Source organism: Xyrauchen texanus, chromosome 27, assembly GCF_025860055.1.
Source record: "Xyrauchen texanus isolate HMW12.3.18 chromosome 27, RBS_HiC_50CHRs, whole genome shotgun sequence".
NCBI lineage: Eukaryota > Metazoa > Chordata > Actinopteri > Cypriniformes > Catostomidae > Xyrauchen > Xyrauchen texanus.
In genome coordinates, this window is record NC_068302.1 from 19,984,286 (window position 1) to 20,000,427 (window position 16,142).

The 16,142-nt window shown below is 42.1% G+C and overlaps 1 protein-coding gene across 1 annotated transcript; it reads left to right on the forward strand.

Moving 5' to 3' along the window:
* Positions 1 to 11,314: 11,314 nt before the first annotated feature.
* Positions 11,315 to 16,138, forward strand: LOC127621485 (protein GUCD1-like). The gene is made up of 6 exons (XM_052095116.1): positions 11,315 to 11,632; positions 11,975 to 12,056; positions 12,157 to 12,322; positions 13,621 to 13,712; positions 13,877 to 14,118; positions 14,195 to 16,138. Exons 1-6 carry the CDS (start codon positions 11,521 to 11,523, stop codon positions 14,284 to 14,286), a joined length of 786 nt encoding a protein of 261 aa, XP_051951076.1. The 5' UTR covers positions 11,315 to 11,520; the 3' UTR covers positions 14,287 to 16,138.
* Positions 16,139 to 16,142: the final 4 nt, after the last annotated feature.

Sequence of the window (16,142 nt, forward strand, 5' to 3'; positions counted from 1 at the left end):
ACACAGCAACATAGGCGATGATTACTAACTGTATCAGTCTGAAGAGGGCTCCCACTCTTTTGCTACTAATGACCAGTGTTACAGGTGTCTCATAATCAAAAAGACTGTGGAGACAACCACTGCAACAATCCTTGCATAACTGAAGAACCCATAACTGAAGAAGTGTCTTCTGTGAAACTACAGTACCTGATGTAAGTTCACAAAACCCATGTGTTAGCTAGGAGCCTTTAACAGACTCATTGCAGCCATTAAAACTTCAACGGACACACACACACACACACGATTTGATTGTGCAAGAACAGTGAAAGTGTTAAGATATGCACAGATACCATCTGCAATTATATGGTTAAAGCCCTGTTAGCTTCTCAGTAGTATTTGCACTCAACACATTTGCAAGCCATTATCACAAACCATGGCAATCCATGAAAATCTTGTGGCTCCCGACATGTATAAATGAAGATACATTAAAATAATCCTTTTACGGTGGCTCAGACGTTCACAAAACAACAAAATTAGCAAAGTAGCTAAAATCTGAAAACACAACGAAATTGAGCAACAACTAAATAAACCGTATTTTAAGTTGTGTGGCATTTGCAAAATCATGAGGCTGCTGGGATGTAGCAGAGAGCTCCTCATGCCACGGCAAGTCACGCATCAGAGAAGTTATGTGGTCAACACATAATGGGTTTCCATCATGGAACTCTAAACAGAAGAGATTCTGTGTATACTAATCTAATGACTTTTTGAATAAAAATGTTGTTGATACCTGAAAATGTTGAAGTTATATTCAATAAAAGTTCTGTTAGAAGCCAATCCAGGTATGCAATGTCCAAAGCACTTCTGGACAAATAGTTATAGCACGTTTATACATATTTATTTTCGGAATTCATTTTTTTACATGTAGTGGCTTAAAGGAATATTCCAGATTAAATACAAGTTAAGCCCAATCGACAGCATTTGTGGTATAATGTTAATCACCACAAAAAATAATTTAGATTCATCTCCCCTTCTCTTTAAAAAAAAGCACAAATCTGGGGGCCTGGGCAGCTCAGCCAGTATTGATGCTGACTAGCACCCCTAGAGACGTGAGTTCGAGTTCCAGGGCGTGCCGAGTGACTTCAGCGAGGTCTCATAAGGAACCAAATTGGCCTGGTTGCTAGGGAGGGTAGAGTCACATGGGGTGAAGACCCACACGCGCTCTCTCTGCGGTAACGCGCTCCACAAGCCACGTGATAAAATGCACGGACTGACTGTCTCAGACGTGAAGGCAACTGAGTTTCATCCTAGGCTACCAGGATTGAGGCGAAACACTACACCACCAGAAGAACCTAGAACGCATTGGGAATTGGGCATTCCAAAAAAGGGAGAAAAAAAATAAAATAAATCTTGGTTCCAGCACTTACAATGGAAGTGAATGGGGCCAATCCATTAATGTTAAAATACTGTTTCAAAAGGATAGCCACAAGACATAAACAATATGCACGGTAACTTGATTTTAGTGTGATAAAAATCATTTACTAACCTTTTCTGTGTAAAGTTATAGCCAATTTTTCAACTTAATTGCCAACTTAATGTCAACAAACCCTAAAATGACTAATAATTACAGCTAAAATAATACAATATTTTACCAGGCAAATGTATGTAATCTTCATATTTCTGCACATAAACCCTCCAGAAATCATCCCCATTATCTTCCATTGTTAGTTCCTCGCTGTAACCTAAATATTTGCTTTTATAAAAAGAGGGATGAGTCAAAATAAAAAAAAGCTAATTTAGTATGACTAACCACCAGAGTGACACGACCTCTGGCAGCCACTGCAAGAACACCAATGGAAACTTTAGTGTGATCACGGTTTAAATACCACCTTTAAAACAGGCAAGAACTGACACTCATCCACTGAAAAATATGTGCAAAATTAAAGTGGACTGGGCCTAGGAGGCTGCATCTGCATTTAGCTTTGAGAATTGCTGCTTTTACTCGACCAGCACCAGCTGACTGTTTCTTTTTTCATACTTTTCAACATTGTAGCATTTTTCAACATGTCTGGCAGGATGAGGAACCTGATCTTACTGCCACGAATATACACCTGCTCCAGCTGAGCAGCATGGCCATCCCTGTATGTGACTAATGTTTGCCATCTGGTGGAAGAGGTAAAAGTAAAAGATAAAGGCAAAACTTTGAACAAGATAAAAAGTACAGACCCTTAGAAGACAGGGCTGGAATTGACCCTTCACTAAGCTCTGTTCCCCTTGGTTACAGTTCCTCGCTCTGATATAATGAATTGGATATTGCAGTGAACAGCGTGGTTTTTGGCAAAATATTCTCATAAATGAATGGTATTTTTACGTGGGCTGGTATGAAGAATGACATTGTAATGCATATTTATCTGAACTTTTCTGTAAAAGAAATGGTTAAATTATACAGTAATTTGATTAGAAACTGTGGAGACTGTGAATCAGAATTGAGGCAAATGATTATAAGTCGCTTGAAAAGAAAAAATTTAAATGGCCATTACACATCTAATAACATAAGCATAAGTGAACAGAGCTGTTTAACATCTCTTAACACACTCACTATGATGCAGTGTCGGGTCAGACAGCTCAAAATACAATTCATTTTTTGTAGGATTACTGTAGTGAATCAGTGTCAAGTCATTTTTATCAGTATAGCGCCTTTCACAACACAGTTTCAAAGCTTCACAGCTTTACAGAAAATCATGCTTTAACAGAAAATTAACTGTAATATCTATAATGTCTTAAAGAGTCATCATTTTATAGTTTAATAATATACGATTGTGAATTGTTCAAAAAGAAATAATTAAATAATAATTGTATTTAGAAACCCAAGGTGTAAGGTAAGAACATCGTTTTGAACACTGATTATTTATGTTCTCAATCAATAATGGCAATTTGTTCATTTTTAACCACAAAATCTTACATAGTGCAGCTATGCATGCAATTTGTAAAACAGTAGTCACACTTTGCTTGTAAGCATCAAGGAATAAAATCTGGTTAGATAAACTTTTGCTAATCGTTTGTGGATGAATTAGGAGTGGAATGCGATTGAAAATACATTGGCAAAAAGGACAATGAAAATTAAAGGATGAAAAATATTTATTTATTAGGCGTGTTACGCCAGCAGAGAAGGCTTTGCTGGCCCTGTGAAATAGCAAATGATCACTTTAAGGCGGGCTTAAAGAAGGGTAAATTTATTTTTCTGAAATAGTTTAGCATTCCCTTGCAAATAGTTGAGCGCTCCTAATTTTGTGTTTTTTTACTATAGTATTATTGAAGTAACCATATTTTTTTTGCGGAAAACATGTTTTTTTCAATAATAATATTATAGTAACTATGAAAAGTAACTGGCATGACATGGCTTGTCATGTTTAGAATCATAAAGCCCATTACACCAACTGTATATGTTACACTTATTCTCCATATTAAAAATATAACCTATTGTCAGGACCTACTTCTATCTTATTAAGTACAATGTTAATCCATTTATTTGAATAAATAAACCTATTGAAATAAATAAATGGATTAACATTGCACTTAATAAGATAGAAGTAGGTCCTGACAACCTTATTATTGGTATACTTCATTTTTAAGAAATAAAATACAGCAATAGACTTCCATCCTTAAAGCAAATTACAAGGACAAATCAGAGTACACACAAATGCAAGGATGGAGTGGAGAGAAATAATTGGAGATAAATAACATTAAGAGCATACAATTTGAACAAAGATGGGAACTGCTTAAAGAAATAATAATATATTAAATGACGATGATTATTTATCTTTGACTCTTCTGATTAATAGAATAGAAATGAATTTAGCAATTATACTGCCCTTCAAAAGTCAAAACGCTAAATTGAGTTCTGACTGAAATCAGGTATTTTAGACTATGATCTATCTGTCCTGTGACAGATGAATTTGGCTCATGTGCTAAAATTCAGAGAAACCTTGATGTGAACATGCAGTAACTACAAAATTCACATCAAAATAATTTGACGGATGGATCGACAGATGGATGGACGGACAGTAATGCCATGTCAGCACCAAATGTTATTTTCATGGCAAAAACAGTAGTTTAATGCGAAATTACAAAAAACAAACCATCACAGTACTGTTAAAAGATGTAAGACGCGAGGTGAAGACAGCATCTCTCAGCTACATCGAACATACAACAGGGGAAATAGAAGTTTGCATCCTGCAAAACACCGTATCCAGCCTTTGCTGCGAATGGTGCCATTTGGCGGGTATGGTGCTTTACAATTCAGGTCCAGTATTTCACAAACACAGGCAGCGTGATTTTGGGGAGCTGAGGTGGAGGGAGATATTGATGAGCGGGAAGAGGGTGCCTGTGGTAGGCCTACATTAACATGAACATACACAGTCACTGCTAGAGACAGCACCAGGCTTCTTTACAGGCACTAAGAACCTACACATTGCACACAAAGAAATCTTGTATTCGACCACGCGTGGCAAGCGTGTGGTCCCGTTGCACATACATTACGTGTGCTCGTGCGTTGCTCTGGCCGTTACAAACCTTGGACCACAAGGGGGCAAAATAGTTTTTTAGTCGCCACGAAACTGGATGCGGTGGAGTCAACAGTGTGCTTTTGTATTTGATAAAAGACAAAATAAAAATATGTTTGTATACTCTAACTTGTTCGGCAAGAATCTCCTTAAATACTTAAAAGCAAGGAAAACTTTACAGCTATTGAATAGGTATACGTTTTTTTTTTTGTAAAATGCCTTTCTTTCTTCCTTTTTTTATGTTCTCTTTTTTTTATACCCCTGACATGTATGGTTATATGTACTCTTGTATGTAAATTACGTTTTGTTCTTGTTAAAATAAAACAAATAAATAAAAATCTCCTTAAATTCCTGCTCCGCCACTATGGTTTTCACCCATGGAATAGAGCGAAGGGGCGTCGTCCATCTTTTTTTTTACAGTCTTTGCTCCGCCATGACAGTTGTTCGAAGAAAATCCTATGTAGCGGGCGTAGATGTAAAAGATTGTAAGCATTAATAAAATCTGTTGTCATAGATATTTAATTTGGAACAATTACAATATATTATTTAAAATAAATCTTTATTTTTTGAAAGATGTTTTTTTTAGCAGGCACAACACAAGTCTATATTAAATCAAGAAGGCATGTTGCTCACTTATTCTGAGTTTCTAGATATCCATAAAATCCCAGTGACACCAAGGGAGTTCCCTCTCGAGAGGTCTCTCCTATTGCGTAAGTAGCTTACGCTATGGGAAAACTCCGTTTCTCGAGAAATATTGAAGTCTTTATGTAAAACGCATTGCAGCTGCACAGCAGACAGCAATAAGCGAGGCAGCTCGGTCATTGGCTGTGCTGCGGCAACTTGCTCGAACCAATGACGAGGCGACTCTGAACGCGCAACCAATGAGTGCGCTTCGCGCTCGCGTGCTCAGAGCCCGCCAAGATGGGCATTGGCTAAGGCTATATATTAGGCGCCCCGTCATGAGAGTTCTTTAGATTTAATCTCCTTCAGCAAAGACCTTCTCTTCGCTGGATCCTCCGGATTATTGGAGTCTTTTCGCCCGCCGTCGACAAGCCTACAGCAGGACTGCTACGAGGACGCCGGTGCCTTCAGCCGCCTTCAAAGCCTTCTGCTACGCCATCCGGCGCGCATCACCTTGATATCCTTTTACTAAGCTACTTTGAAAGTGTTCGCCTCTGCGACGCTTTTTTGTCATTTAGTAAAAGAGCAAATTCGAGGCGTTGTTTCAAATGCCTTCGACCTGCACCTCGTGCAGAGGCCCTCTTCCTGACGGGGAACGTCACATTTTCTGCGCTCGCTGCCTGGGACCTGACCACGCAGAAGCTGCTCTCACTGGAGGCGGATGCCCCGAATGTGACTCCCTGGGCCTCACCGAGCTGCGCGCTCACTTTGCCGCTTTCGCCGCGAACGAGCCTGCTACCACCATGCTGCCATCCCCTCTGTTCGAGCCACGCAAGAAAAAGCCCCGCTCACGGAGGCCGCCAGAGCACGCGGACTTCAGTGACGTCACGCTTCACCACCACCCGAGGAATCCCTGCCTCCAGTTCAATTCACGCAGGCAGACCAGCACCCCTCCGGAGCGGTGGGTCTCGTCTCGTTCGGCGCGTCAGGGGACGACGGTGAAAAGGATGACCGTCTTTCCATTGACGCTGCATCCGACGACTGGCCGGGCTCGGCCTTCGACCCCGCGCCGTCGACATTAGCGGACACGAGCAGGGGCACCAGCATGGACTCAGAGATCGTCCGCATCCTGTCCAAAGCCGTGGAAGACCTCGGGCTCAACTGGTCTTCTCCGGAAGAACCCGCCCGCAGCCGGCTGGAAATGTCTGTACAGCAGTCAATGGGCCAGTCACAGAACTCGCTCACCTGCAATCAAATGCCGTTTTAACGGCAACACACAGAAATCACAAAAAGAGTCATTTTCTGCCTCTGTCACTAAGGGGTCACGTGTCCACACTAAAGTGCGCATTCCCACATATCAATACTGTCCAAACAGTGCCGAATACTTCCCCAGCTCAAGCTAGACGCCCCATAAATGTGGATCGTGTGCCTATTGTCATGTATGCACCACTACACACAAGCACTGTTCCCACAGTTATAAACACTTCCCCAGTAAAAGCGGGAAATACTATAAAGGTAGCGCGCGTGCCTGCTGTCATGCATGCACCCCTACACACAAACACTGTATGCATGCCCAAAAACCCCCCGCCGCGAGCGGGAGGCTTTATGAAAATGGCGCGCGTGCCTACTACGGTATATGCACCCCCACCCATAAGCGCTGCCCATACAGTTTCAAACAGTTCTCTGGCTCATGCCGCGAGCCAAGAAACTCCCCGCTAAGAACGGGAAGCTTTATGAAAGTGGCGCGCGTGCCTATTACAATGTATGCACCCCCACCCGTAAACACTATCTATAAAGTTTCAAACATTTCTCCTGCTCATGCTGCGAGCATTACGGAGTAATCTCACACGCACCCCTGTGTGCAACAAAGCTGCTCAGCGCGCTCCCTCGCCTCTGAGAGCTGTAAGCTCAGTGTTAGCACAAGGCAATTCGCCGGCAGGGCCCATATGTCACTGCGACACGCCCCCAGCCAGCATTCAGCCCATATCTGTGCGAGCAAAAGCCTGGGAAAAAATCCCCGACATGCCGAAATGGGTTTTGAACATAATAAAACACGGTTACTTGCTTCAATTCACTCGCTTTTCAGCGGTGGTCGAGACGAAAGTGAGGAAAGATGTTTCACATGTTCTACGCACCGAGGTGCTCAAACTGATAGAGAAGGGCGCTATAGAAACTGTTCCTCCCTCTATGAGCGAGGCGGGTTTTTCTTTCTCGTCCCGAAAAAGGACGGTGGCCTCCGCCCCATCCTAGATCTCAGACATCTGAACAAAGCTTTAATGATTCGCTCATTCAGAATGTTAACAACCAAACATATCCTCGCGCAAGTTCGCCCCGGGGATTGGTTTCTATCAGTGGATTTGAAAGACGCTTACTTTTACATTCCGATAGCGCCTCATCACAGGCCATTTCTGATATTCGCTTTCGAGGGACAGTCATACCAGTACACAGTACTACCATTCGGCCTATCATTGGCCCCCCGTACATTCACGAAATGTATGGACGCAGCACTTTCCCCCCTGAGACAGCGGGGAGTGCGAATACTGAATTACCTCGACGATTGGCTAATCCTAGCACAATCAGAGAGTCAGTTAACGACGCACAGATCTTGGATTATCAGCCATCTAGAATGCCTGGGTCTGAGAATCAATTTTGCAAAGAGCGTGCTATCCCCCAGCCAGAATATCTCTTTTCTGGGAATAATGCTAGACTCAGTGCAGATGACGGCGCGCCTCTCATCAGAGCACGTGCTCGCTATTCGGCGCCTTGCAACATCATTCAGAGCGGGCACGCGCGCCCCCGTCAAACGATTTCAAAGGATGCTCGGTCTCATGGCCTCGGCATCAGCTGTACTCCAGCTAGGATTGTTGCACATGCGTCCTCTCCAACGCTGGCTCAAGAGCCGTGTCCCCACTCACGCGTGGCGCTCGGGCCACTTTTTAATCAGAGCGAATCACGGCTGTATAAAAGCCCTGACGCCCTGGAAGGCCGTCGACTGGTATCAAACCGGCGTGAGTCTGGGCGTGAACACACGGAGAAAAATGATCACGACAGATGCCTCCAAAATAGGATGGGAGGCCCTTTACGAGGGCAGGCCTGTCTCCAGTTTTTGGTCAAACCCGGAAAAGCGCCTACATATAAACTGTCTGGAAATGAAAGCGGTCGCCTTGGCTCTCAGAGCCCTGCTTCCGTACCTGAAAAACGAACACGTCCTGGTCCGAACAGACAACATGACGGTAGTATCGTATATAAATCGCCAGGGTGGACTCAGGTCGAGCTCCCTGCACTCTATGGCCAGGGAGCTCATCTTATGGTCACAGCACAACCTGCGCTCGCTGAGAGCAGCGCATGTGCCAGGCGTCCTGAACCAGGGAGCGGACATGCTGTCCAGAGACAAAGTTCTCCCAGGAGAATGGTCTCTCCACCCCCTGACGGTTCAGTGGTTATGGCAAACCTTTGGCGAGGCAGAGGTCGACCTCTTCGCCTCCAGGGAAAATGCGCACTGCCCTCTTTTCTTCTCAAAGAGCACGGACGCGCTTGCCCAAGTCTGGCCGAGCCGCCCCTTGTATGTTTTTCCCCCGATCGCGATGCTACCTCAGGTCATCAGTCGGATCAGGGAGGTGAAATGTGCAGTGCTCCTGGTAGCCCCACTCTGGAAGAACCATCAACTAATGCAGATGATGCAATCTGCCCCATGGCCAATTCCGTTGTGGCTGGACCTCCTCAGGCAGGCCAACGGGATGATTCTTCATCCCTGCCCCGATCTGTGGGCCCTTCATGCATGGCCCCTCAACGGGTTCCAGAGAACCTCCCCAGTGGAGTGTTGAGAACCATCACTGAGGCGCGAGCGCCCTCTACGAGGCGCTTATATGCCCAAAAGTGGAAAGTGTTCAGTGACTGGTGTGATACCAAGAGCTTGAACCCCAAATCGTGCGAGATACCAAGTGTACTCGCCTTTTTGCAAGAGCTGCTGGAGGCAGGCCGCACACCCTCCACGCTCAAAGTCTATGTGGCTGCCATAGCAGCGTCACACAATCCTGATAAAGAACGCTCATTAGGGAAAAATGACCTAATCATTCGTTTCCTAAGAGGCGCTAGGAGGATGAACCCTCCTCGCCCCCCCTTGGTACCGATCTGGGACCTGGCCACGGTCCTGGACGCACTCAAGAGTGCCCCGTTCGAACCTCTCCGAACCGTGCACCTTAAACAGCTCTCGCTCAAAACTGCGCTCTTGCTGGCACTCGCCTCAGTCAAGAGAGTGGGCGACCTGCACGCGCTGCCATCAAGCGCTGCTTGCTTGGAATTTGGACCTAACGACTGCAGAGTTGTCCTTAGGCCAAAGCACGGGTATATTCCTAAAGTGCTCTCCACACCCTTCAGAGTACAGGTGATATCTCTGGCAGCGCTATCGTCTCCAGCAGACGAAAGCGACGCTAATTTACTCTGCCCGGTCAGGGCGCTCAGAGTATACTTGGAACGTTCTGCCTCGTTCAGACAGACGGAACAATTATTCGTATGCTTTGGCGGCCGCACTAAGGTCTCGCAGTTTCAAAGCAAAGAATATCGCGCTGGATAGTAGATGCTATAGCGCTGGCTTATGAAGCCAAGGGCCTTCAATGCCCCTTAGGCGTCAGAGCTCACTCTACGAGGAGCATGGCCTCCTCGTGGGCGTGGTCGAGTGGGATACCCATTGAGGATATTTGTGCGGCGGCAGGCTGGGCCTCGCCTTCGACATTTATCAGGTTTTATAACCTACAGGTCCCCTCATTGCATTCCAACATTCTATCAGCCTGACTGTAGTATGGACTGGAGTACGTATATGCTGAGCATTATCTCCTCCCTTATAAGGTCTCTGACTGACTTAGAGGGTTTTTTATGCATATTAAATAGAAAAATCAGTACATAAGATATGTGCTTGTGTTTTTACAATGACCGCCCCACCATGGGCCACCTTGGGGCAAAGGCGCTCTGTATTATCCCATTATATAGCTCGCCGTTGGCCGGCTCGTTGAATAATCACTTTGCTTTAAGGCTCAGGCATCTGCCTCTGGCTTTATAGAGCGAAGTCAGCACGCACAGCGTTTTGCATGGTGTTCCCATAGCGTAAGCTACTTACGCAATAGGAGAGACCTCTCGAGAGGGAACGACTCGGTTACTAACGTAACCTCGGTTCCCTGAGAGGAGGGAACGAGTATTGTGTAAGTGCTGACTTTTAAAATTAAGGAAATAACTTTCAAAATCTTACACCGATACTACCCAGTAAATATTTCCCAACCTTTATATTTGGTTCTTGAAAAAGTAATTCAAACATATATCAAGACTATTTTTCATTCACACAATAAGAAAGCAATTAAAACTGTTTCTATATGTGAGTCTTTCAATATATTTACATAATGTTTAGCCTTCCCCCCTGGCTGTATTCTCTCTCTCTCTCTCTCTCTCTCTCTCTCTCTCTCTCTCTCTCTCTCTCTCTCTCAATTTCAATTTAAAAGTACTTTATTAGCATGATTGTGTTTACATACAATATTGCCAAAGCATTAATACACAAAACAGATAATGAGAAGACAAATAATAATAAGATAGAATTAAAATAAGGTGCCAGGTAATGAATCAAATAAAATAAAAACTTTAATAACAATATACACTATACAATATAAAATAATATATGCATTTAACAGGACATTATGAACATAAGAGAATAAAAGTACTCTGAATTAAGTACATTAAGAGAGTGATTGGTTTCTGAGGTTGTGCAGCTCAAAAATGAATTTAGCTGCAACTGATGCATGATGGTCCTCCCCCAGTAACACCAGCATCTGATCGGTTTCTGCCAAACTAGAAAACTGTGGCATGAGGTTTGAGAGTTTGTGGAGGTATCTCTCTCTCACCTCTGTAAATTTCTCACAGTGAAGGAGAAGGTGTCTCTGTCTCGACCTCAACCATGTCCCAGTGAGCACTCGTTCTTCCTTTGGAAGCCATGTTTGTCTGTGTCGGCCTTATTCTATGGCCAGACTGTGATCACTGAGATATAAATGGTGAAATTAAAAATGTCTCTATTATGTTTAAGCCTATTAGATTAGAAAATCGCTGTGATACGGTGGTGTGACAAATGGTCAGTATTTTGTGATTATCTTGTCTTTTCAGCAGGTGGCGCAGTTCTACTTCTTCTCAGTTCGTCGGCGTTGGGTTTGGTTTGGACTGATCTGCCGTAGAGGAAGTAGAATTATCCCTGGGAATGACTAGGAGGTGCGAGCAAATCAGGACCACTTTACTAAAGTCGTTTCACCACGTTTTAGCTGCAGCCTCTCAACAGCTTTTGGTGTACTGAAGATGCTCCGATTTTAGAGTGTCTGATGTCGAGGACATGTGGGCAACTGCTGTCCGGCTAACCCCGCTAGCATATAGTTTTTATGATATTAAACATACCCGAAACACAACAACAGAAAGAGAGACACACACCAACTGCGTCATGACCGGTGAGTTTTTGTTATGTTATGACAATTACATGCAACAACATCTTAAATGGCTGGTTATTGTCTAACCTAACTACCAATATGATCAATCATGACCCTCCTGTAACTTCAAAGCCTGGACAATGGCTAGACAACCCGGATGTGTCGCTCTTAAATGATCATTCCATGTATTTATAACAGAGCTGATTGCCTTTAACCTTTCTAAGTTGAGATTTTAACTTTTGTACGTGAATAAGAGTGCCAACTGAAGTAGCAAATTCAGCTGTCAGTCCAAAACTTGTTGTGTGTCCTCAATAAAGCCTAATAATCATAACCCTTATGATAATGCGCCCTTGTTTTTGGCAGATGATGTGATGTTAAATGTACCGGTCATCCGGCAGCAATATCACTGGGACTGTGGGTTGGCATGTTCGAGAATGGTACTAGAGTAAGTATGAAAGTTAAAAGGTGATGTTGCCTACTCCAAACAGTAACCTACAATAGTTACTTTAATCACATACATACACATTCTTGTTTTTTGTGGACAGATATTTACATCCAGTAAGTGAGGAGGAATTTCAGGGAGCGTGTTTGGACTTAGAGTTCACAGAAAGCGTGTGGACTATTGACCTGGCTTATCTCATGTGTAAGCTAGGAGTCAGGCATCGCTTCTGCACGCAGACACTAGGTGTGGACAAGGGCTTCAGGAACCAGGTAAATTAATTCCCAGTTGTTCAGTCTTTTTTAAACATTCACTACTGTCTGTTGTTCACAGTCATGATCACTACTGTCTGTAAATGACTGTGATTAAAGAGATAGTTCACCTCACTCTCATGCCATCCCAGATGTGAATGACTTTCTTCTGCAGAACACAAATAAATATTTTTAGAAGAATATTTCAGCTCTGCAGGTCCTTCAATGCAAGTGAATGGTGACCAAATCTTTGAATTTGATATGGAATAATATGATCTCTAACAATCTTGCAGAAATCAGACCAAAAACAAGCTGAGTAGTGACAACTCCAAAATAAATGAAAAAATGTTTCCGCCTGCAGACTGATCATTAGTGGGGTAGTACTTATAAATAAGTTTGAAGGAAATTTCTTTGATTTTATTCATGATTAAATATTTGTGGGGTAATTTCCAAATTTTGCACCATCTCAATCCAGCCACACAGCTATTCCAAAAAGTTATAGTAGGAGAAGTAGAAACAAAGTCCCTTTGAAGGAGAGCCCGCACATGTCTATTATTATTCTTTATTAATCTTTGAAGCTCTAAAAAACACAAAGGCAACATAAAAGTAATCCATATATGTCCAGCAATTTGATCCATGTTTTGGTTTTTGGTGAGAAACAGATCAATATTTAACTCCTTTTTCATTTTCCATTGCAGTCTCTAGACGCAATCATGATTTCAAGCATGATTACAGTTCCTACTGCTTAATGCATGTGCAGAGGGCTAGATGACGCTGTAGGAAGTGTATTCGAACTTAAAAATAAATCATTATTGCCAAGGAGACTGCTGTTAAGATTTATAGTACAAAAAAAAAAAAAAGAAATATTTTGGTCTGTTCTCTCTCAAAATCGATTGTGTTGCTTCAGAAGACATGGACCACTGTAGTTCATGGATTACTTTTATGCTGCCTTTATGTGCTTTTTGGTGCTTCAAAGTTTTGGTACCCATTAACTTGCCTTGTATGGACCTACATAGCTGAAATATTCTTCTAAAAATCTTCATTTGTGTTCAGCACAACAAAGAAAGTCTTGAGAGTGCATGAGAGTGAGTAAATGATGAGAATTAAAATTTTTGGGTGAACTATTAATTACAAGCAAAGTGTCACATGCCGTACAGGAAATAATGGTAAATTTGTTAATTTCTCCCAAGAAGGTGGCATTTTTTTAATATTTCATTATTGAAATATAATTGATGAGCTGCAGTGTTTCTATTTTTGTTTTACTCAAATGTCATGACTTTTGCATCTGAATAATTTTTTCCCCACTTCCTGTCCCTTAGTCCTTCTACAAAAAACATTTTGACACGGAGGAGGACAGGGTGAATGAACTCTTTCTGAAGGCTGAAAGCAAAGGAGTCGTGGTGAAAAAAGGGTGAGGGTTTTTCTACATTAGTCACTATTTTTGTGTTCTGTGGCATGTGCCGAGACTTTTTATTTCCAATTCCAGCATTTCTGATGTTACAGTCCAAGATTTGATCAAAACATTGGGCCAGCAAGTTGTGCATAAAGAAATCTGATCAGATATCTCTCTTGTAGCTCGCTTACTGTTCAGGAGATCCAGAGCCACCTGGAGCAGGGTAATGTGGCCATCGTGCTGGTCAATGCAATGGTGTTGGTGTGTGAGCTGTGCTCTACTCCTGTCAAATACTGCTGTTTCCTCCCTGTGGGTCAGAAGTGCTTCTGCAGGAAGCCAGATTACCAGGGCCACTTTGTGGTAGTGTGTGGATTTAACCACAAGACGGGCAGCATCTTCTACAACAATCCGGCTTACTCGGATCGTATGTATTGTGCCGTTTACACATGGCAGTAACATTATAACTCTGTCTTACATGTTGTCGTCTCTTTGATTGACAGGTGTGTGCTGCACAAGTTTTAGTAATTTTGAAGAGGCCAGACGGAGCTACGGAACGGATGAGGACATTCTATTCATCTACAAAGACGGCTGAGTCTTTCACAATGACTGCTTCTAAACAAACATGCAATCAAAACGTACCCTTTGTATCCACTGTGGTTGACTGGGTAGCATTTTTGCACTGCTGGCCAATAGCAGGTACTGTAGTATGTGTCACCTCTGCTATGGTCCTCCGAGCCATAGCATCGCACAAAACATTACTATGGTGCTACATCGGCCACAGAATTATAGGTTATGAAATGTTAACGCAGAAAGGAAAGGGAGATGAAATCATTTTTAAGCTTATGCTAAGTATATGTTACTCATCACCATTACTGTGATGTGGACAAATATGTTTAGCTACAGCTCGCATTATTTTTGTAGTATCTGCTGCTGTCCCACAGTTCGAGGTAAAGGAGTGTAAATAATGTTACTGTAAAGATTTCATATATTTTTTTCTCATGTAAGCCACCTAAGTGTGTATAATTCAACATGAATTATCTTAAAGGGATAGTTCACCCTAAAATGAAAATTCTCTCATCATTTACTCACCCTCATGCCATCCCAGATGTGTATGACTTTCTTTCTTCTGCTGAACACAAATTAATATTTTTAGAAGAATATCTCAGCTCTGTTGGTCCATACAATAAAAGTGATCAAGCCTTTGAAGCTCCAGAAAGCAGATAAAGTCAGTATAGAAGTAATCCATATATCTGCTGAAGCGATCTATTTGGTTTGGGGTGAGAGCAGACCAAAATATAATAAATATTTCACTGTACATCTTGACAGCAGTCTTCTTAGCGATTTTATGATTTCAAGCTTGATTACACTTCCTATAGCACCATCTAGCGGTCCGCACATGCGTCAAGCACTAGGAACTGTAAATCATGATTGTGCCTAAAAAGTGCAATGGCAAGATGTACAGTGAAAAGGGAGTTATATTTTGGTCTTGTTCTCACCCGAAACCAACAGGATCAAGCCATTGATTAAACCACTGGAGATTTATTTATTGCTTTCATGCTCCCTTTATGTGCTTTTTGGAGCTTCAAAGTTTTGATCACCATTCACTTACATTGTTTGGACCTACAGAGAATTTTCATTTTTGGGTTTATTATCTCTTTAATTATTGTAAAAGAGTGAAACTATTATTTTAAAACTCAGGTAACCTTTGTTAAATATTGAAGGATAAATTATGTCCCACTATTAGGAAATAAACATTTAATAGGTGCACTATATTGTCTGAATTCACATCTCCGGTGATTTTCTCTAGAACAAAATCACCTGGATGTTTCTCATAACCTCATGTAGAATTAATACCAAGATTGAGTGTGTCTGTTTAATGAGTGATACTGGCTGAACTGTGAACCTTGACCATAATATCACACAACTATCCTAAACTCACTCATCGCACCAGTATATGAGGAAGTCTCTGTGTAAATTACAATATTATTGTTTGATCTTCTCAATATATTGTGTTTGTGTAATTAATAGTAACCACACATTAAGTTAATGGCTCCAAAGGTGAAAAGGAACCCTACGTTTAGCTTAGTCTCAGAGGTTTACTGTCAGGTGTTTTGTAGAATAGTTGTGTGCCAATTGAAATAGTCACAAGTGGTGTGAATGCGTTTGCTCTTTGCTATCTTGTAAATGCACTATGAGTGCTCATTGGTTTAAATGGTTCAATCTTCAATGATGGTTAGTTAAAAATGGCTGATGAATGAAAAGCGTAGTGTTCTAACAGTTATGTATTTAATCTTTGATCATTCAGGTTAAAATTTTGTCCTTTGATTTTTAAGACATTGCATCAGGTATACAATTACATCAGCTTGTGCTTTTTTTTTTTAAAGAACATAAGGAATGTTAAAATGGCAAACTTTATTTTTAATGAAATACATTGTTGCATTTATGATA